This window comes from Bemisia tabaci, chromosome 1, assembly GCF_918797505.1.
Source record: "Bemisia tabaci chromosome 1, PGI_BMITA_v3".
Classification (NCBI taxonomy): Eukaryota; Metazoa; Arthropoda; class Insecta; order Hemiptera; family Aleyrodidae; genus Bemisia; species Bemisia tabaci.
In genome coordinates, this window is record NC_092793.1 from 60,830,211 (window position 1) to 60,851,801 (window position 21,591).

General features: G+C 38.0%; 2 protein-coding genes across 2 annotated transcripts in view; one reads left to right on the forward strand and one right to left on the reverse strand.

Moving 5' to 3' along the window:
• Positions 1–21,591, forward strand: part of Shaw (Shaker cognate w) — a 449,043-nt gene that overhangs the window by 59,004 nt on the left and 368,448 nt on the right. The gene's annotated exons all lie outside the window — the stretch shown is intronic.
• Positions 1,319–19,322, reverse strand: LOC109042946 (uncharacterized). Its single transcript, XM_072304689.1, has 10 exons — positions 18,771–19,322; positions 11,951–12,010; positions 11,109–11,182; positions 10,000–10,153; positions 9,378–9,473; positions 8,871–9,044; positions 8,013–8,261; positions 7,528–7,659; positions 5,478–5,595; positions 1,319–2,150 (listed from the first exon to the last, which is right to left on the reverse strand). The coding sequence occupies exons 1-9, from the start codon at positions 18,808–18,810 to the stop codon at positions 5,543–5,545; spliced, it is 1,032 nt and encodes a 343-aa protein (XP_072160790.1). The 5' UTR covers positions 18,811–19,322; the 3' UTR covers positions 1,319–2,150; positions 5,478–5,542.

Consider the following 21,591-nt stretch of genomic DNA (forward strand, 5'->3'; position numbering starts at 1 on the left):
ACGCATTGACGCATTAATGCTTTCTAAATCAATTAAGTTATCATCTGAAGTACTAGGGAAAGGAAGCTCATTTGGTTCCGCACCTACGTTTTGCTCAACCAATACAGGAGGAACTTGGCCAGGAGGAACTTGGCCAGGAGGAACTTGGCCAGGAGGAACTTGGCCAGGAGGAACTTGGCCAAGAGGAACTTGGCCAGGAGGAACTTGGCCAGGAGGAACTTGGCCAGGAGGAACTTGCTCTGGCTCGACTATATCATCAATATTTCTAATTTCATTACTTATCGATGTGGTGGCATGGCCATTTTCCATCAGCAGGAGGTTCTTCCCTATTTGGCCCTTTTGGACTAGTTCAATCGGGAACCTATAATTGTTCCGGTGGACATCTTTAGTGTGCCCCATGAACTCACAAACTTTTTCGAGGTACCCACTGTCCCCATGAATGGCCGTTTTTGTGGCCAAGTGGTGTCGTAAGCCTGTTGCAGTGTAGTGCTCACTTTTCTTCAGCGTACATAAAGCACGTACATCACTGATAATATCACTGCCAGTGAATGGTTTCGCTCCAAGAACTCTTGGAAATAAGTAAGGGCTTTCTTCAAGGCCTAATGTCTTGCGACACTCAATAATGAGATCTATGTTTAATTTCATTTGTTTTGTGAGAAGAGTAGGGACTGATTTTAAATTTTTGCCAACAACCAGGAAAACACTCAAGACATCAGCACTCTCTAATTCTTCTTTAGATAACTGTGCAAGGGCATCCTGCGGTATATCATCGGGGGGAGGCCTGTCTACATATGATTTCAGAGATGCTAAGGCAATCTCTCCGGATCTTCTCCTATTAAATGTGATACAATGAGCAATGGTTACTTTTAGTAAATTTTCATAGTTTACAGGTGAAGGGCTTTGTTTAACCTTATTATAATAAATAATTTCTAATTCTTTGAGTTTATTCCCAACAGTTATCACATCATCATCATGCGGCATTATTACAGGTTTCGTACATTTATTCACCAATTTAGTTTTTCGAGAATTTGTGGATATTATGTATTTCCACTTATTTCTAAGTATCAACAAAAAATCATTTATATTTGTCTTACGATTCTCCAATTCTTCCTTGGGTAAGCTTACATTGTTACATACAGCTTCAAAGACACATTTTGCACATTCTTGAATGATCCAAGATAGTCTATCCCCCATTCCAATGATCCCCACTTTTCCTGTTTCGAAATCATACTTGGCAAGGACTCTCACAGCTTTGGTAAGGACATCAATGTGTTTGGGATGAAAAATATCTGCAAATTCCTTTATTTCTTCACTTGCAGCTCGGCACTGTTTTAAGAGATTTGCCCCATCTCGCAGTTTCCTGCTAACTTGGTATTGGTCTTTATCTTCAGAGTGTGTCTCATAAAATAAGGAAACTGCCATTCTTAAAGTACGATCGTTCATTGCGATCAGATACAGATCATCCTTCTGCATAGTTGGAAATATGGCAGTTTGAAGTTTTTCTGTGGTTGCCTCTAAGTTGGGGAATATAATCTCCCCAAAGTCCCTTTGAACGGGGACTCTTTTAGAGATGCCGAACCCTATTTTGAGTGTCTCATCAGTGTCTCCTTCTAAATTGACGTCCCATTTGGATAGGAACTGTTCCCGAATGTCCTGTGGAATTTCAGAACAAACTTTGACATGTCTGTAGAAAGATTTTTTAGCCAACAGTAAATCGCAGTATTTACACTTTAAATACTGACTCACATTGGTGAAGGCGGCTTTGGTTCGGCGAGCTGGTAAAAATTTTTCGCAATCGGTGGAATTTTTATTGTATTCTGCGTTCCACTGTCTTCTAAGTTTATCTGTATACTGAGTTCGCAGTCGTTTTTGGACTTTCAGGTCTGGATGCGTAATATTTATGTAAGTTTTTGCCTCGGTTGACAATTTATGTGTCTGCTTCAAATGACGAGAGAAGGTTGTCACTGTTTTCTTACAAAGAAGACAGTAGTTTACTCTATCCCATTCTCGTTTATAATTGGGATTTTTCACCCTATTATTTCTACCCCTTACAGTCTTAACTTTCAGTTGAGTGGCAGGTTCACGTTCAGGTTGGGGATCTGGTTCGGGTTCATAATTTGAATCGGGTTCATAATCTGGATCTCTCAAATCTAAAAAGAAACACATATTACAGGAAAAGTATTAGTAATCAGTATGTAATTGATAAACTAAGAGTGGCATTGAAGTTTAACCGAAAAAATAGTTATGCTGTCAAGATGAAATCAGACAAAAGTGGTATAGGTAACTTCAAAGATGTTAACATTAGGTTACAAAAGATTATGTAAAACTTGCTTACTTGCTCACCATGTTTGACAGCTCTGTTTCATCTCAGCCTGTGAAGCATTATCAGCGCTGACAAGTAAGTTTTCACTAATCCTTTGGGACATTCTTGTGTGGTCTCTGTGGTGATTCCTTTCCTCTTTTGCGTTAACGTTAAAATAGAAATTAGAATTGTCACACCATAGCACAATATTTTTTTATCGTCATTGGCTAGTATCAACCCATCACAGTAATTACTTTAAGAATGTTTTATTCAGTCAATATCTCTGTTTTGTTTTTCTACTGTCATAACCTTCTTACACTTTTATTTTTTGTCAGTTGTTGGCTGATCTTAATAAATATTTGGTTTTTCGGTTCCTATCCTTCTTCTTTTGAAACCTTCTAAGTATGCATTGTGGTAATTTCTTAAATTGAGATTCTATTGCGGTACAATTTTTCAACTTTATTTCCTGAATATGAGTGGGTTATAGTCCAAAATGCGTTGAATGACTGAAAAATAACTGATCCATTCAAAAAAAAAAAGAGATAGTTTATGGTGTGACAATTTTCTACCTTATTATATTTTTCCATGACACGCAAAATAAGATTCAATGGTTGCATAATGCTAGATTAGAACGGAAATCTCAATGGGGATAAAAATCCTCCGCATCTAAGAAATACTATGTAGATTGAAGCATAAATCAGGGGGCTGAGCCAATGATGATGTATAAAAGCAAGTCTCAAAATGCACCTACAGTTGCTTTCTCGATGATCATGCTATAGTCTGAGAAATTAAATCAGACAGAGTAAATAAAAGATAATTTTTGGGTGCACAGAGAATTGCAACTTCTGATTTTGGCGAAAATCTACTAACTTAGAGTCAGGCTCATCATCGCATTGTTTCCATTGTGTCCATCCAGCCTGCCCTGCTGACCCGTCCCTTGCACTCTGCGTCTGCTTACTGACCATAAAAAATTTACCGACCAATTTTGTGTACCCTCAAAATCTGTTCTTATTTTCACAGATCTAAATTCAGCTTTCAATTTTGATGAAAAATATGCATAATTATGGATAAGTACATTGATGAGTTATTGAATCACGAAACTCAAAAATTTCTTCACGTACTTTTCAAAGAAATTCGCCAGTTTGGAGGTACAGTAACTTTACAAAACATCGAGCTGAATTCGAATTGGTGGAAATAAAGGAAGCTTTTAAAGTTAAAAAATGGTTTTGCGGCCAGCAGCCAGAGTGCAGGGGACGGGCACGTTGTGTGAACACAATGGATACAATACTGCCGTGCTAAGAAAGAACGCCATATGAACATTCGCGAGTTGCCAAATTTCCTCCGATAAAATGTTTAATTTGGAGGAAAATTGTGAATATTTTTCTTTGAAATTTTCAGACACTTTAGATCAAATTACAAACAAAATTATCTAAGAAATTGGCAGAAAAATGTTCAAAAATTTTCCTGAAAACTAGTGATTTGTCAGAGGAAATTTGGCAACGCCTGAAGGTTCATATAGCGTTTTTCCTTAGCACGGCAGAATACCACAATAGGCCTGGTTCTAGGGTAACAGGCCCTTACTGTAACCAGAAATTGCAATTCTCTGCGCGCTCAAAAATGCTCTTTTATTTCTTCTGTCTGATCTAATTGCCCAGAATTCTGTGTTACTACAGACAGCTTATCTTTAAGAAGAATGTTTTTACTAAAATGTTGCTGTTGAGCTTTTCCCTCAGTAACAGAAATTCTGTGCAATTGAAAATATCACTGAAGACGTTCTTAGATGGCACATCAAGTTGCTTGTCAGGCTACCTCATGAGCCTCCTGATGGCCCACTCAATGAGCTCTCTATCAGAGCGCTTGTTATCCACACTTAGAGTTTGTTCGGTGGAGGCCTTGTCAATCAGCCTGCAGGGCCGGACAAGCGGCTTGACGCGCTGTCTGAGCGCATTTCAATAGCTAAGATATAAAGTCAACACTCTGGTCTATGAGAAGGTAAATGTTTCAGCTTTTTAACAAATAATTAGGTCTTTAAAAATTAGATCTACTAAGCGGCTCAAAAATGTTATTTTTAGCATAAGACTGAAAACAAAAGTACATTAGAGCACAATTTTCCTGCAGAGGCTTCTTTTTTTTGGTGAAACACTAGTAATTACCAATGAAGAAGGCAACCTTGGACATGTATTAGGACTCCATCATGAGCACAGATCAGCATCCTGATTTTCAGTTTCAAACCTCAGAGACATCATGAAAGCTATGCTAAAGTTTGGGCAAGCAGCTGTAGCTGCAAGAACTTACCACCATCTAGTAGTCTATTATTCAAACAGCACCACTGAAGTCCTAGCAAGGCAGCGTTGCCAATATTTCTGTGGGACAATTGGACTTCATTTTGCAAGTAGGAACTACAAAATCAGGCTCAGTTTTGGAACAACGAATGAACCATTAGTTTCCCCATGCACATCAGTGGTTTTACAGATGAGCCAGAAATTGTAGTTCCTAATTGCAAAATGTATTCCAAATGTGCTTAAATCAGCTTTTTCCCGCTCATAATGAGCATTTAAATGAAAAATGACAAAATCAGCATCTCTCAGGCCAAAAAAAGGTTTGTAAGGTGGAATCTGAACCGGACACCTCATTAACCCTTATCTAGGGCCTTACCGTCTTGCCACTCAAGACAGGCGAATAAATAATGCTGCTATCTCGCTTTTTAGGCAAAGCTTTCGATGCCCTGCTGATGCAAGAATACTATGACTTTGATACTATCTCAAAATGGTTCAGCATTGGCGACTAGAAAAAAATGTCCTCATTTTTGCTTATTCCATCTCAATGACAAATTTGAAAAAAAAAAAAAAAAAAAAAAAAAAAAACTTTGATCAGTATTCTACTTTGTGGACTCAATAGAAATGAGTCAAATCTCATTTTTTAAAAACTTGACTTTTCAGCGATTTTGAGGTGGACTAAGATCTTACATTTTCCTGCCGAAATTTCAAAGCCCTTGACAGATGTCTAATATCATTCACATGGACTAAAACTTAATTTTTTGTGATAAGTTTTAAGCAAGTAGAGAAAATAAACTTATTCTTCTGTTTGAAGTGTATGGCTTGATTCCTTTCTATTGAGTTCAGTGCAATTTCGCAATTCTTTGAATGTAGATAATAACTTTTGTAAAGGAACTCACCGTCAACATTTTGAGAGGGACTGTCTATAAAATCATAAATTTGGCCAGCAAAATTAGAGGCATCTTCAACACAGTGAGAAGCAGACACACATGGCTGGTTTACATCTTGATCTTCTCCCTGAGAGCAACATAAAAAAAACAAAAAATTTTTGAACCGATAAAAAATTACCTCCATAGTCAATTCGTGCAGCAAACACGATCACATATTTTCAAGTGGGTATTTTTGCTTTCATTCTCTATGATCGGAAATGGATATTTACTTTCAATTTTTGAAACGACCAATTTACTTCAGACATTTTTCTAATAAAAGCTCTATAGACTATTACCCTTTAGATTTTCAATTTTTTCAACTGATGCAGAAATATTTCTCTGATTAAAAATAGAGACTTCTTGCCTAGAAAAAAAGGCCCACATGGGTGAAAAAATCGAATATCATTCCAAAAAATTAAGAATGAAGTGTTTTTTGGCGATGAATGAGTCTTCTCGAATACTGAGCTCACTAAAATTTCAACAATGATTTTCCAAATAAGTTTTTTTGGGTTGAGGCATAATTTTTTGAAAAATCGATTTACAGGTAGGTTAATAAAGAATAAATTGCTGTGCAACCAAGAGGAACTTTCCCCATCCATCAGCCCCCTCATCACTGACGTCTTTTTTGTACCAATTTATTTTTTCACTTATACATTGACACCATAGTGATTTTTTCAGTTTGGAAAAATCTGAGCCAGTGGATTGCACAGCTGGTAAGTTTTAAATGAAATGACCCATTAGTAAAAATGGTGATGTGTTCGTCTCTAACTTTCAATTAAGGTGATTCGATGGACGCCATATTTTGTGTCAGAACGGCATGCGATATATCGCATCAATTGGTTCCAATTTTTCAGCTACTCGTCATTTTTCCCCAATTTTGAGATCGCAATTCTGTCGTCAGGAGACTTAAGCACTCACTCACCAATTTGAACAAAGAAATTCAACGTAATAAAGGCGTGGTTTTTTTAGAGAGAAGACACAGCATTCGATACTGATATCGAAACTGCACTCGAATGCGATATTTCCCCCCTTAAAAAAAACGACGCCTTTATTACGTTGAATTTCTTTCTTGAAATTGGTAAGTGGGTGATTTAGTCTCCTGACAACAGAATTGCGATCTCAAAATTGGAGAAAAATGACGAGTAGCTGAAGAAATGGAACCAATTGATGCGATATATCGCATGCCGTTCTGTACTTTTGTACATTTAAACTGAATTATTTTCTAATACAAACACACTGCGATTTGATGCACGAGTCATTGAGACAGAGAATTATGGAGTGGACGGGAGCAGAGTGGAGTGGAGTGGAGTGGAGTGGAATTATTTTTTGTTACCTGAGATGACCTGTCCAATATTTTATATATATATTGAGGATCCTGGCTGTCTTCGTTAACAATTATGTCCAGCACAGATTTTTCAACATTGGTTAGTTCTGGAGGTATGTCTGCTGAAATAGGTTTATATGATTGAGGTTAGGTTAGGTTTGAGGAGCAGGTTAGGTTAGGTTAGGTTAGAAGAGATTCATAGGTAGGTTCATATCATAGGTTAGGTAAAAACATAAAATATGAGGAGGGCTTGTGAAAAAAGTAATGCAGTTAGGAGGCTGATTCTAGTTCTACTGTCCATCTGCACTTCATAAAATAAAGCTCAAATACATACATACTTTGTAGCAACGAATTAGAAACTGCTCTAGCCCTGGCTCACCAACAGCAAGAGGAAAGTTTCCAATTAAAGCTCTGCTTTAATTTCTCCTGGCAAAAATGAGGAAGTACAGAAATCATAGATTTTTTAAATTTTTAGGCTCAACGCATACTTTTCACTTTCTTGTGAGGTGAGGAAATTTTTGAGGAATGAGGATTTGGTGGTTGACATCGTAGTAAATTTTGCTTAGAAAAAAATCCTCCACCCTTAGGTATCACAGAAGCACTCAGCTGTCAGCAAAATTGTCCTTTGGTAGTTTCTTTATTTTTAAGTCCCTGACTTTTTTTGCAATTCCCTGATAGCATCAATGCAAAACTTACTATTGAGCTGATCTTGAGGCAGGATATTCCACACAGGATCTATCACATCAGATTGGTCCACTTCCACAGCAACTTCCTCATAATTACGATCGTTATGAAATTGAGCAAATGGGCGGCTATTATCTGTTGAAACTAAAATCAGGTAACAGTTAGAACTTGAGATATAAATTTCAGAGAACAAATTTTTAGTGAGCATTATATAATTAATTTTTTTTTTTTTTTTTTTTTTTTTTTTTTTTTTTTTTTTAACGGTTACACGGCAGTATAACAAAAAGAAAGGGGAAAGCTCAAACTGCAGTTACTTCATTATCAAATCCTTTGGAGGTCAATTCATGAAAGTATTGAGAGAGGGAATTTATTACCACTTTTTTCGGCTCTCGAAGGACTCAGGAGCGAATGTACATTTAAATAGATTTCGAGGACCATAAGCCTCTCAGCTGCCCCTTAAACTTAGAAAATTTGTAAAAAGTAAGAGACAAACTTACGTTTTGGTACATTGTCTACGATAGCCTTCACCACAGACTCGCAATTTTCTTGTTCTTCTTTTGTGAGAAGAATATCGAGAAGTCCATCAAGCTTATTCTGCTTATTCTGCAAATCCTCTAGATCCTCATCGGAAAATTTTCTACTCTCATCAAAAATAGCGGCCATTTGACTCATTTCTTTATTGTTTATGTATTTAATGAGGTCCCTGGCCTCAGCTAAAGCATCTACCTTCATACTGAGACTGTCATCTGAGGAAAAAAGCAAAACTTTAATAATACAGCCTTTCATTAAAAATACGCAACTTTGAGCTCATTTATAGTCGGTTAATATTGTTCAAAAAAAATTAGAGAAAATTCCTGTGGAATAAGTACACTCTCCTGTTTTCAAAAATGCAGGACTTAAACATTACTGAATAAGCTTCTTGGATTCATCATAGAAAGAGGAACCAGACATTGTTCGGGAAGAAGTCTGTTCACTTCCGGGCAATTGTCTTTTATGGAACAGCCAATAAGTTTATATGAAACTTGTTGAGACATTCGCAGTGATCCAGCCATCTTTATCTTATGGTTCTCTTCTGCAAGATGAAAAACTACCATAACAAGGCATGGCAAAAGATTAGGCCAAAAATTTTATGAAAAAAATACAGAATTGTCTCAAGATAATTTTTCCGATTGATTCATTTTTTGGAATTAAATTATCTTGATTTGTTTTCATTATTATTCCCCTTCTACAGAGATTTTGAGACAAAGAGAGAAGAAAAACTACCTAGAGCAAAAGAAATAAAATTGCTGGCCACAAAAGGTAACAACCCCAAAAATATTTTCTGTGAATAAAAGATGGGTAGGCTTTATACTAACTTGACAAGTCAGTGCTATCAACCGCAATCCCATTGGTGTTTGCTATTTCATTTTCTGCGTTCTCTTGAGATTGGATTTGATAATCAACGCCGTTTTCGTCAATTATCTCCACTTCTAATTCCGACAGTCTGCTCACGTATGGGATCGGCTGCGAGATGTTACTACTACTGTCATCTGTAAAAAGGGAGAACAAAATAAAAATCTATTACATTGAAGGAGAAATTCAATTTTGAAAAGAAATTAAAATTCATTTCTAAACCTCAATGGGTCAGTTGCACCAGTCACAGACACGGTTTTGATGGTTTTAACTTGTAAATTAGCAGAAAGTGATCACTGGGCATCACATCCAGAGGGAGCATCAATCATACTTACTTGCTGAGTTTTTTTGTTAAACATGTTATAAATCAACTAAAACAAAACAAGTTCGTAAAAAAAAGTTATCCTTTAAGAAATCAAGAGTCAAAGTAGGGCCTGATGGGGCACTGAGAGAGTTATGATATACTTTACCTGGATAAAGATATGGATCACTGAACAATTCCTTCCTTGCACTCTGCGATGTCTCATGTTCCTGCCTTAAATTGGAATTGCTATTTCCCCCATTGCCTGCAAAAAATTAAAAATAATATTAATGGTAAAATAACAATTTCTCACTGGCTGCTCAATTTCTTGGACTTTTTTTTTTTTTTTTTTTTTTTTTTTTTTTTTTTTTTTTTTTTTTTTTTTTTTTTTTTTTTGTAGGGATAAATTGCTAAATCGGGCAAAATTGTAAATAACTGATCTTGGTTTCATACACATTTCCTTCTTCTGATACAAGGTACCTTTCATCTTATCAGAAAAAGGTAGCACAAACGCAAATTCTGGCATTATAAAATGTACTGAAATAATTTGATTGCTTGAGTTAACTGGAGTAAATTTGTTTTTTTATTAATTTTTTTTTTGCAGCAAAAAGTGTGAATTACCGAAGACAAGAACATTTACTGTCTCATTTATTGGTTGAATTTGGAAAGTGCGAAGTACCCATAGTATCTTACATGAAATTTTGAAAAGAAAACATGTATTTGTGAGCTGGTCTCAAGGAGTGCTGCCTTAGCAAATGGATTTCAGTACAATATGAAGAAAATTATCTCACCTGGTGATGGTAAATGATTGACTCCTTGTGGCAGTGGCGCATTACAGAATTTATTGACTCCTTGTGGCAGTGGCGCATTACAGAATTTATTGACCCCTTGTGGCAGTGGCGCATTACAGAATTTATTAATCGGTTCTAAATTGTTGTTAGTTACCTGAAAACCGAAGAAAACTTTAATTAGTATTTTGTCAAAATTCTCAACAGACAACAGCGGTCTTTTTAGTATCTAGTAGTAGGGTGCAAAAAATCGAGATCTTGTCACCATCTGGCCAAAGTATCACAAAAGTCATGCAGCATTTCAAAATTTCCGCAGACACTTTATTTCTTTACAGAGAAATTGAGGAGCTTTCCGGAAAAAGGGCACATAGCAAAAAATTGCGTTTGAGAGAAATGTATTTGAAGTTTTGATCATTACTCTACGGCCACTGACAGTGACTTTCGTTCGAAATTGGGAGTCCAAGCTGCGATGAAAAGTACCACCAGTGGCCAGAAATTAATGATGGAAACTTAAAATGCATTTTTCTCAAACGCTATTTTTTGCTATGTGCCCTTTTTCCGGAAAGCTCCTCAATTGTAGGTTGAATATGTTTGAAAATTTCACTGAATTTTATTGGCAGCACAAAGAAAATTCAGTGAAATTTTCAGACCACTTTCTTAAACAAAGTAAAAAAATAAAATGGCGGCAGGAATTTTAAGATATCTCATTTGAATTTTGAGATACTTTTGCTGGAAGGTGACAATCTATCAATGGAGCCCATAGAAGCGATAGGAATCATTGAAAAATTGATAGGTTATGAAAATTAAGAGTTCCACATGAGATCTTGCTGACATTTCCTGACCTTTGTGGGAGGAGTTCTTAAGTAGGTGCGTGACTGTTTCTCACAATCAATCAACACTTTCTTCATTTATGAGCCATGTTGAATGAAATGCCATCCCAAGGGCATTTCTATGAGGCTTGATTCTCTGAGAGCTGACAGTATGGCTTCCTGGTGCTTTTTTATTCTTTATTGATTATTTCTCTATTCTCTATTTTTCTTAAAGGGTAATTTTGAATTTTGTTTGTACTTGATTTGATTTGTACTTTAGAAGAGAAACATTTAAGTACTTACATCACTCAAAATATGCCTTGAAACTGCGTGAGCGATGTCGGCCGGTCTCGGCGGGCTTTTCTTTGCTGGAACAACTGAAACCAACATATAATGAAAAATAACAAATCTGTTACTTTAATCACTAAAAGCAGTGAGACCGATAAATATTTTAGAGAAGAGAGGAGCAAAAAAATTATTTTGAACTTTTCTAATAGTTCTTGTAAAATTTTTTAAGAAAATATGCCCTGAGTTTGAAAGCCTATGGCGACAGTGTAACTGCAGGAGTACGTATTTGGGTTAAAGATAATGAAGACTTCATGACATACTTTATTTTATGAATGAAACTAAACTTGATGTCGTGTCTCGAAAGTTACTATGATTTTACCGCTCCAAATGGAGAATAATTATTGACACTTTAAAGTAACAGCATTGATCTGTTTTCCTTTAATGAAAAAAAACGAAATGGATTTTATGCAACACTGTACTTAAGTGAGATATGCAATCCTGCAGTTTTGCAGTCGATAAATTACTACAGTAGGGAACAAACCAGATTTAATAATTCTTTCAAACTTCCTTCAGGTATGATGATAAAAATTGTCTCTCAGGAAAAATATATGAAAAATTGATGCTTCCAACACATTATTTTTTTTGATACTACATAATGTCAGAAATAAACTTGTTGGTTTTGGCTGAACTTTTAGTGATGAAAGTTGACACTTGTATCTGATTATCTGGCCCAAGAATTTCCTCTTTTAAAAGTTGATAAGGTATCTTAATTGACTCAGCTGTCATTTGATGCCAATGATGAAAGGACCAGGTGGCAGACTAAATTAGGTTTTTTTTATTTGCATAAAAAAGATTACCTTCGGTGTTCTCCTCCGTGGCTTTGAGGATGCGCTTTTGCGGAGTTATGTACCGCTCCCCTAGAAAAGAGAAAAAATAAAAATTGAACACAACAAGTCCCAATAGTCATTATCACTAGAGAAAACTGATTCCTTAAAAATCAAGGCAAAACTTTGAGGTAAATTTGCGAAAGGAAGTCTCATAATGGGCCACTAGACAAGGTACGAATTTTAGCATTCTGATACATGTCTCAACCAAAATTTCACGTAGAACACGATGCGCGCCACGAAAATTACCGAAATCAACTCCTTATGAAGATATTTAATGATTCTTGATGCGTGAATTCAAACCACCCGCTCATGAAAACTCAATGCTCTACATGATTCACATCGCGCGCTAAACGTTTATCGTGATAGTCTCTGCGATATAAAAATCTGAAAACCTCAATCTTGACGTTTTGGCTCAGCTATAGCAAATTTCTTGTGGTTTGAACAACACATGATGGGAAATGAACATTGCTCAATTGAGAAGCTTGCTGAAACCGTTGTTGTGCGCGATTTGACTCAAGTAGAGCTTTCAGTTTCTTGTGAGCGGGCAGTGCAAATTCCCCGTAACCAATGTGAAATAAAAACGTTAATATCTTCGTTAGGAGTTGGTTTCAGTAATTTTCATAGCACGAATCGAGTACTACGTGAAATTCTGGTAAAGAGACATGTATCAGATTGCTTAAATTCGTACCTTGTCTAGTGGTCCATTGAGGGGTTTGGAGGATTAGGCGCATAAGTGGAGTTTTTGCTATTTCGAGGAATACGCGTTGGGAGTTTCAAAATTACATGGAGCCTTCCCTGCTAAAAATGTTCCATGTGAATTCACGTGGAAATGACCCGATTTCCATGTGATTTCATGGAAATCGTCTGACTTCCATGTCCTTCGACATGGAAATCATAACGTTTCCATGAAACTCACATGGAAACCAAGTCATTTCCATCAAGCCGTCATGGAAATGAAAACATTTCCTTGTGAGCTCGACATGGAAATCATAACGTTTCCATGCAACTCACACGGAAACCAAGTCATTTCCATCAAGTCTTCATGGAAATGAAAATATTTCCTTGTGAGCTCGACATGGAACTCATAGCACTTCCATGCAACTCACACGGAAACCAAGTCATTTCCATCAAGCCTTCATGGAATTGAAAATCCCCTTCTCAGTTCGGCATGGAAATAAAAATTGCGGATTTAAACATGAATTTCGCGGCTTTAAAATCTTTCAATTTTTGGGCAATTCTAAATTGGACATACGCTCCGACATGCGCAACATGCGAAAATTACACATCGGAGCGTGAGTGTCGCGTTTGAAGCATAACTACGATGTTGAAGGCGCTCCGCAAGGTGCGCGCCAAGGAATTATACTCGGTATACGGTTCAAACCAGAGATGCAAGATTTTATATGTAACTTCATAAAATGAAATTTCGTGAATTCCAATCATTTTTGAAAACTTCTGTGCTATGGGCTCATTATGACATGAAAAGGAAAAATCTCAAGTTTTGGAAGGGGGGGGGGGGAATGAAGGGAAAAAGGAAAAAACCGAAAGAAGAGCTATACGATCATTGTTGCGGGTTGCATTAGCAGTCAAATTTTTTCTTCTCAGGCGTATGTTTAGAAAGGAGGTGAAGAAGATCCCCATATCAGGGTGATCGAAAAAAGTCTCAATTTTGGTCATCACTTAAGTACTTTTTCATCAGAAGGTAGTGTTTAGCATGTTATGTTTTTATCTTCAGTTATTAAATCCTCTAAATTTTTTTGTAAAGAATTTGAAAAGAATTGCTGGAACCAATTTTTTTTAATGATATGATTTCGATCTCAGCCCCTGAAAATCAAGTACCTGAAATTTTATGAAGCTCAATAATTAAAGAAATGTGCCAAAATGTATGATGGATAAAAGCTTAGTATGTACTTACATCTACACTCAAGTGAAAGCAATAATAAGCACAATAATCTTAAAAAGTACATGGTGTACTCAAAGCTCCCTGATGAAAATTAGGGCCACCCTTTCAGACATACTTTGTGGGCAGGCCATCTATGACAGCCATGGGAACTTGTTTGACGGGTATATGTCAGTATGTAATTGATATCAGCGCATAGACCTTCTTGGACTTGTAGGATTTTCTATATCATAGCAGCGTAGTTTTTCAAAGTTCGCATGTTAGCAGTTCCAAACCCACATGTATCTTCCACTAGGCATGTGTAAAGAGAATCTTTCAGCTAAATATGCATCATGCAAAGTAATAATGGATGACATCTGTCATGCAGACATACTCAATAAAATAGAAAATGAACAAACAACACTCACCAACTCGCTCAAGTCTGTAATCCACTGGGTCAGAAAAATCCACTTGAAGACAATGAATCCAAATTTCCGATTAGAACTGGTGCAGGTACGAAGGAACTTTTGAAAACACGATGAGTGCATTGTAAAAATATCTAAAGCACTCTTTAACGTAAGAGAAAAATTAGCACCATGATTTAATAGCTGATCGATACAGAACACCACTCTCAGAAAAGCACTGACACAACACGATTTTTCAGTTTAGTTTTAGAGGAGAAAGCATTTTTCAAAAGATGCGACATCATAGATCCACAGCTTAAATAATTTCACGATTTACTACGATCATTGATGATATTAAGGTAGCCATCGATTCTCTACCCGACGTTCCTTCCACACATGACAGGAAACATCTACAGGCATAGAGCAAATGGCACTGAGCAGCAATGTACATCTGATAAGGCAAGCTCCTGGAAGTGTCGATCTGCAAAAATACAAAGCGGGAGACAGATCATCAAATTGATCTACCTATGGTTAATGGCCGTCCTTGGAGACAGACAATAAACTACGTAACAATATATCAACCACCTTTTGATAACAGAACGAATTTAAAATGAGAGCAAGACCCTTCCTTATGGAGGGAGGGCCAAGAAACATTTAAAAACGGAACATTTTACAACTTACAGGTCTGAGCCACTGAATATAATACATTCCACCAGTCAATAAAATTTTAAATTTTGAATGTTGATGGATAACCTGATTGCCAGTATACATTGAGTTGAAACCAGTTGAAACATCTGATACGTAGAGCGGTTCATTCTTATAGAGGCTTCCGAAGTAGTTCCAGATAGGTACTTTAAAATTAGACACCGGTCAAATGTAGTACAAGAGAGGAAATGGGTGCAACAAAACTTTAATTGTCCTTGATTCTTTTGTGAAAGGTGTGAAAGTGAAAAATTATTCATTAAATTACTTACTTGAGGTGATGTGGTGATGTGAGTGAGAGGTAAATTGATAAATATAACCTAACTTTGGTGAAGATGTTCCTAGTTCCTGGAATAATCGTTCCTTGCCGATACTTCCAGGGTTGTATTTATTATCTAAATAATTATCAGGCAAATGTTTTCAAAAGGATTAAAATACAAAAACTGGCTTTCTATAATCATTATAGCGGCTGATTTTCACTCATTTTCATACGCAACCTCGATAAAAAGGCAAAAGGCGGAACCGCGGAATGGTCCCTCGTCCAACTGTTCGATGTCCAACTCGCACTCGGAACTCCGGATCCGGACCATTGTTCAATTCAATCCACCCAGCCAGCCTAGCCATGCCATGCCGTGAATTTCAAAATGAAAACTTAATTTGATCTACTTTTCATGATTCTTAACGAAGAATCGATTGTATTATCGGCGTCTACTTGACTATACTCAGTTTCATCGAACACAGGTAAATTATCTCTCACTTCTCACTTCTTGACGACGGACACACCTAAGTATGAGCCTGTCACCTTGTACTTACATTACACATTTGTCATGTCAAGCTATACTGATCAAGTAACTCGAGTTTAATTTTCTTTGCCGATTTACGATTCAGTCGATATGTTCTAACGAGCGAGGTAATTGTGAATTCTATTCTCTTGGTTTGCGAATGCATTTACTACCATGTGCTATTCCTAACCGTGGTTACGAAGTTGATCGAAGAGTCTACGTCTAATAAATCTATCCACTCCTTCCGTGGGAAGGGAGATAATCTTTCATCTATTTAGCATTGAAGGGAAAGACCAGAATCAAGATGGTGGATCTTCTGTTGCACTCTCTAAGTGCAAATCTTATTATCCGCGGACTTCATCACAAGTAGAAACTTCCCAACTCTTGCAGGCGAGTGCTATTATAGGTAGTCTGTTGGAACATCCTCATACTGCCTGCATTTTCCTTGTGTCTTCAAAAGAATCAAGGACAATTAAAGTTTTGTTGCACCCATTTCCTCTCTTGTACTACATTTGACCGGTGTCTAATTTTAAAGTACCTATCTGGAACTACTTCGGAAGCCTCTATAAGAATGAACCGCTCTACGTATCAGATGTTTCAACTGGTTTCAACTCAATGTATACTGGCAATCAGGTTATCCATCAACATTCAAAATTTAAAATTTTATTGACTGGTGGAATGTATTATATTCAGTGGCTCAGACCTGTAAGTTGTAAAATGTTCCGTTTTTAAATGTTTCTTGGCCCTCCCTCCATAAGGAAGGGTCTTGCTCTCATTTTAAATTCGTTCTGTTATCAAAAGGTGGTTGATATATTGTTACGTAGTTTATTGTCTGTCTCCAAGGACGGCCATTAACCATAGGTAGATCAATTTGATGATCTGTCTCCCGCTTTGTATTTTTGCAGATCGACACTTCCAGGAGCTTGCCTTATCAGATGTACATTGCTGCTCAGTGCCATTTGCTCTATGCCTGTAGATGTTTCCTGTCATGTGTGGAAGGAACGTCGGGTAGAGAATCGATGGCTACCTTAATATCATCAATGATCGTAGTAAATCGTGAAATTATTTAAGCTGTGGATCTATGATGTCGCATCTTTTGAAAAATGCTTTCTCCTCTAAAACTAAACTGAAAAATCGTGTTGTGTCAGTGCTTTTCTGAGAGTGGTGTTCTGTATCGATCAGCTATTAAATCATGGTGCTAATTTTTCTCTTACGTTAAAGAGTGCTTTAGATATTTTTACAATGCACTCATCGTGTTTTCAAAAGTTCCTTCGTACCTGCACCAGTTCTAATCGGAAATTTGGATTCATTGTCTTCAAGTGGATTTTTCTGACCCAGTGGATTACAGACTTGAGCGAGTTGGTGAGTGTTGTTTGTTCATTTTCTATTTTACTGAGCATGTCTGCATGGTCCAAATATCATGTGCTCCCATTGGGACGCTTGTCTCCTTTGTCTTGATTCTAAGATTTATTTAATTTCCGTGAGCAATTTGGATGGTACTGAAACCTTCTTGTGATCATTTTTATGCAAATGGTTTTCTTTCCATGAAAAATTGTCACGGAAATGATTTCGTTTCCATGAAAAATTTTCACGGAAATGATTTCGTTTCCATGAAAAATTTTCATGGAAATAAGCCACATGGAAATCAGTCACACGGAAATCAGCCACATGGAAATATTTCCTGTTCCATTTTTCCGTGTCATTTTTTCATGGAAATCAACTTCATGGAAATCATCCACACGGAACATTTTTAGCAGGGCTTGTGGCAGAGGAAATGTAAGCTCACTTTTTGATGCATTGAAGTTGGATTTTAGTTGTGAATTTTTCACAGAATATTTTTCTACCTCTAACTAATTTTAGTTGAGTTCATTAAAATCTCAATTTTTTTCAAAAACTGCACTTATGCGTCTTGTTGCCCAAGCCCCTCAATTGAAAATCTTTAAATTTTACGTCCTATTCCACATTCGAGGCGGCTTAAAATTCAAGTTAGAAGATGAATGAGTCTACTTTATCGAGTATGCATCTGAAATAATCTCAGAGATCTCTGTCCCCCCTTATCACCCATTTCTGCCTGTTGCTATTTATAGAGTCCACAAAAAATAAGTTTTTGTACTTTTTGAGTGGGACAAAAAGTCCACTATTCTGTTTCTGGTATTTATGTACTTTAAAAATGCTGAACGCTAGACAGCAAATCTTCCGTCACACTCTGAAGGGCATGGACTTATTAGGCGTGGAGTACATCAACTGTATGCATTTAATGCAAGTTCAAGGGGCTCAGCTCCCTCTGATAACACATCCCCAATAATCCCCGCTTATACAAAAAAGTATGCATACATGAGCGGCGCTAGGAAATATCTGTGGCAGAGGGGGCAAAAAGGCACCTCATCAAGGGAGTCTGAAAAGACACCCAACCAAAGAAGACTTCTTGTTGGATTCTCTCAGCTTTAACAATGGTTCGGAGGCTGTCCCTTACACTCTAGGGAAATCCTAAAAGAATGAGTTGTCGCAGTGGAATATTTTAGCCCGCTCTCTTCGAAAAATTGATTGCATTAAAAGTTTAGAGATGAAAGGTATGTTTGCATACTTATTTAGCATAATTCATAGGACTTCTAAGAGGGGCTTAGTACCTAAATTTGCCCATGATAGTTCTGCCCATGAATGCATCCGAAACAAGCCGTAGGAGCTCAGCTATCAAGAAAATCCATCTCGATCCTGAGGCGTCCAGCCCACGCACAAACCAGGGGCTTTGCTGACGATCTTTGAAGCTAGCCGATGTAATTGGGACATATTACTGATCAGATCTTGAGATTTTCAAGGAATTTCGTGCAGAAATGGCTGAGAAATTGAAGAATCAGTGGCAGTTTGAGAGCCCCAGTTTAAGCATAGGACAAATGCTTAAAGTATGAAGTTAAAGGGGTACAACTGAAATCAAGGTTATGCTTGCTGGACTATAGCAACTTGACAATGTTAGAAATCCTCCATAAATCTGTAAGATAACCTGGAGAAACTTAGAGAGGTGCACTTACCAAGAGCGGCACGCAGGATTTTTTCACTTCTTCCGGACATGTCTCGGGCAGGACACCCCAACACATTCAACACACAAATTTATTAATCTTTGTAATCACAACACATCATAACACACAATCATAACACATCTTTGTAATCACAGATTTTGTAATCGCGAGATTATTATTGTTCTGGCAGCCGGCGATTCGCGATTGTCTTTGAGGTTATGTTGTTGCTTTGTACGCTCGCGGTTCTCCCGCCTTCCATTCCCGCCTCGCCGATGGCGCTACTGTCGCTAACGGTAGTGGCGCGTGATTCAAAATTACTCTCAGCAAGTTCTGGTGAGAGTGATTACTATTTACTAGGATTATGTTTAATGAATCTTAAAATAAGCTCCAAAACTTTTTAAAGTCCTCCCAAACGTAAACAACTGATTAATTATACATTTTACACGACACATAGGTTGAGCTGCTCAACTTAATAGCGGTGCTCAACTTATGTAATTGCGCTCAACTTACGACTGAAAACTATACACGGGTGCTCAACTTAATGGCAAAATCCAAACGTATATATATATATATATATATATTGTGTCGCTTTACAGCACTTCCTCGCGCTCCACGACTCCTAACCTCCACTGCTCTCTTTCAAACCACAAATCTTGGGGGATTGAGCACCTTAACATTTCCGCTTCAATCCCTTCCCTCCAACCTTTCATTGGGCGCCCTCTGCGTCTTCTCCCAGGAGGAACCCAGTCAAGGACCTTCTTCGGCAACCTGTCTCCCGCCATTCTCTGGACATGACCATACCAAATGAGTTGTTTTGTCATAATGTCATGCACGATGGTCTGTTTGGCATCCATGATCTCCCGTACCCTCTCATTCCTGACGCGATCCTTTCTGGAAATACCAGCGGATCTACGCCAGAAGTCCATCTCAGTTGCCTCTAAAACCTCCCGGGTCCGCTGTTTCATTGGCCATACTTCACACCCGTAGGTTACTATGCTCTTGACAATCGCGTTGTAGATCCTTCTTTTGTTCTCTTTGGAGATCCTTTGGTCCCAAAGAACTCCATTTAACATAGCGATTGCCCTTCTACCCTGCACGTTCCTCTTCTTGATGGCCTGGTCCAATCTTCCATCCTGGGTTAGAAACACTCCTAAATATTTGTAAATATCGCAGCTTCCAATTTGCCGCCCATCCTCTAATTCTATACTTTGCTGATTCCCGCCAACGGTCAACTTCTCGGTTTTGCTGACATTCACCTCGAGGCCCCATTTCCGATACTCAGCCACCAACTTTCGAGTCATGTACTCAGCATCATCCTGATCTTGGGCAATAATTACTTGGTCATCAGCAAAGCATAACGTGTAAAGAGTTTCTTCATCATTCAGAGGGACACCCATTCCGGAACATTTTTTCTTCCATTCACGCAGTACATGTTCTAAGTATATTTTAAACAAGGTGGGGGAGAGGCAGCACCCTTGCTTCAGCCCCTTCGTTACATAAAAACCCCCCGACAAGCCCCCATTACATTTAATTCTTGCGAAAGTCCCTTGATAAAAAAACTTAATTGCATTAATTAGTCCACGAGTAAAATCAGATTTTTCCAAGGCCTCCCACAGTTTCACTAAAGGCACGCTATCATAGGCTTTTTGCAAATCCACGAACACCAAGTGCAATTCTTGACCAACCGCCATCTTCTTCTCAATAACCTGGGTGATGCAAAATAGATGGTCGACGGTTGATCTGCCAGCCCTGAAACCCGCTTGCTCTTCTGCCTCATGATGAATCCATTCTTCTTCGATTTTAGCTTTCAATATCTTACCATAAATTTTACTAATCGTTCCGGTCACCGACAATCCACGATAATTATCGAGATCGTCCTTTTTCCCTTTTTTGTGGGTAGCTGTAATCCAACATTCTTTCCACTCCCTCGGGACTTCATCACCCCTCGCACATTTATCCATCAAGTCCCTTAAGCAATGGAACAGTCTGTTGGACCCACATTTAATTAATTCTGAGGGAATATCTCCGGGTCCATAAGCTTTCACATTCTTCAACTCCCTGACGGCTTTAACCACATCAAAGAGCTGGACTGATAGAGTGGATGCCTCATCGGTGTTTATCTGCGTGCCTCCCTGAAACTCTGGTCGCCTTTCGGTCAATAATTGTTTAAAATGTTCCTCCAACTGGCGGATCGATATCGGAGATAAAATATCACGCTTCATATCCCTTCGCAGGCCTTTTAATAATTTCCAACTTTCCGCACTCTTTCTGCCCCCGAGGTAGGTGTTAATTTTGGAGCAATTCTGCTCCCAAGTCTCGTTTTTCTTCCTTGTAATGAGACTCCTCACCCGAGCTTGAGCCTGCTTGTAAACAACCTTGTCTTCATCCCTCTTAGAGGACAGAAAAGAATGGTACTTGTTTCGCTTATCTTGGATCTCTCGTTCCACTTCCGCGTCCCACCAGTATGGCTTACGCCTCAAGTTATCTTCTTCACAAACTCCTAAGGCTTCACTGGCCGCAGAGTGAATACAATCCTTAATGAATTGATAAGGCTCCTCAGTGCTGCTAAAAGACCTCTCCACCAACTTTTCGTCCAGCCTTTGCCTGTACAGACGTTTAACGCTATCATGGTGGAGACTATCGATATTATACTTCTTCCGGTGAAGGACAACCCTCTCTTGCTGCTGATCTTGCTGCACAGGCTCGACTCGCTGGCCGTCCTTCGCCGGGAAAGCTATTCTTGCTTCGAGAAAATAGTGGTCGCTGCCACATGAGAGACCTCTGCACACCCTCACTTGCTGAACCTTCATCTTGGATTTTTGCCTCACAATCA

Excerpts from the sequence above, each read along its gene's own strand:
- LOC109042946 (XM_072304689.1), bottom strand. The coding sequence starts at position 18,810 with ATGTCCGGAAGAAGTGAAAAAATCCTGCGTGCCGCTCTTG. Across the intron at positions 11,183-11,950 it reads CACGGAGGAGAACACCGAAG|TTGTTCCAGCAAAGAAAAGC; the intron begins GTAATCTTTTTT and ends TGTTGGTTTCAG. Across the intron at positions 9,045-9,377 it reads TGATCCATATCTTTATCCAG|ATGACAGTAGTAGTAACATC; the intron begins GTAAAGTATATC and ends CCCTTTTTACAG.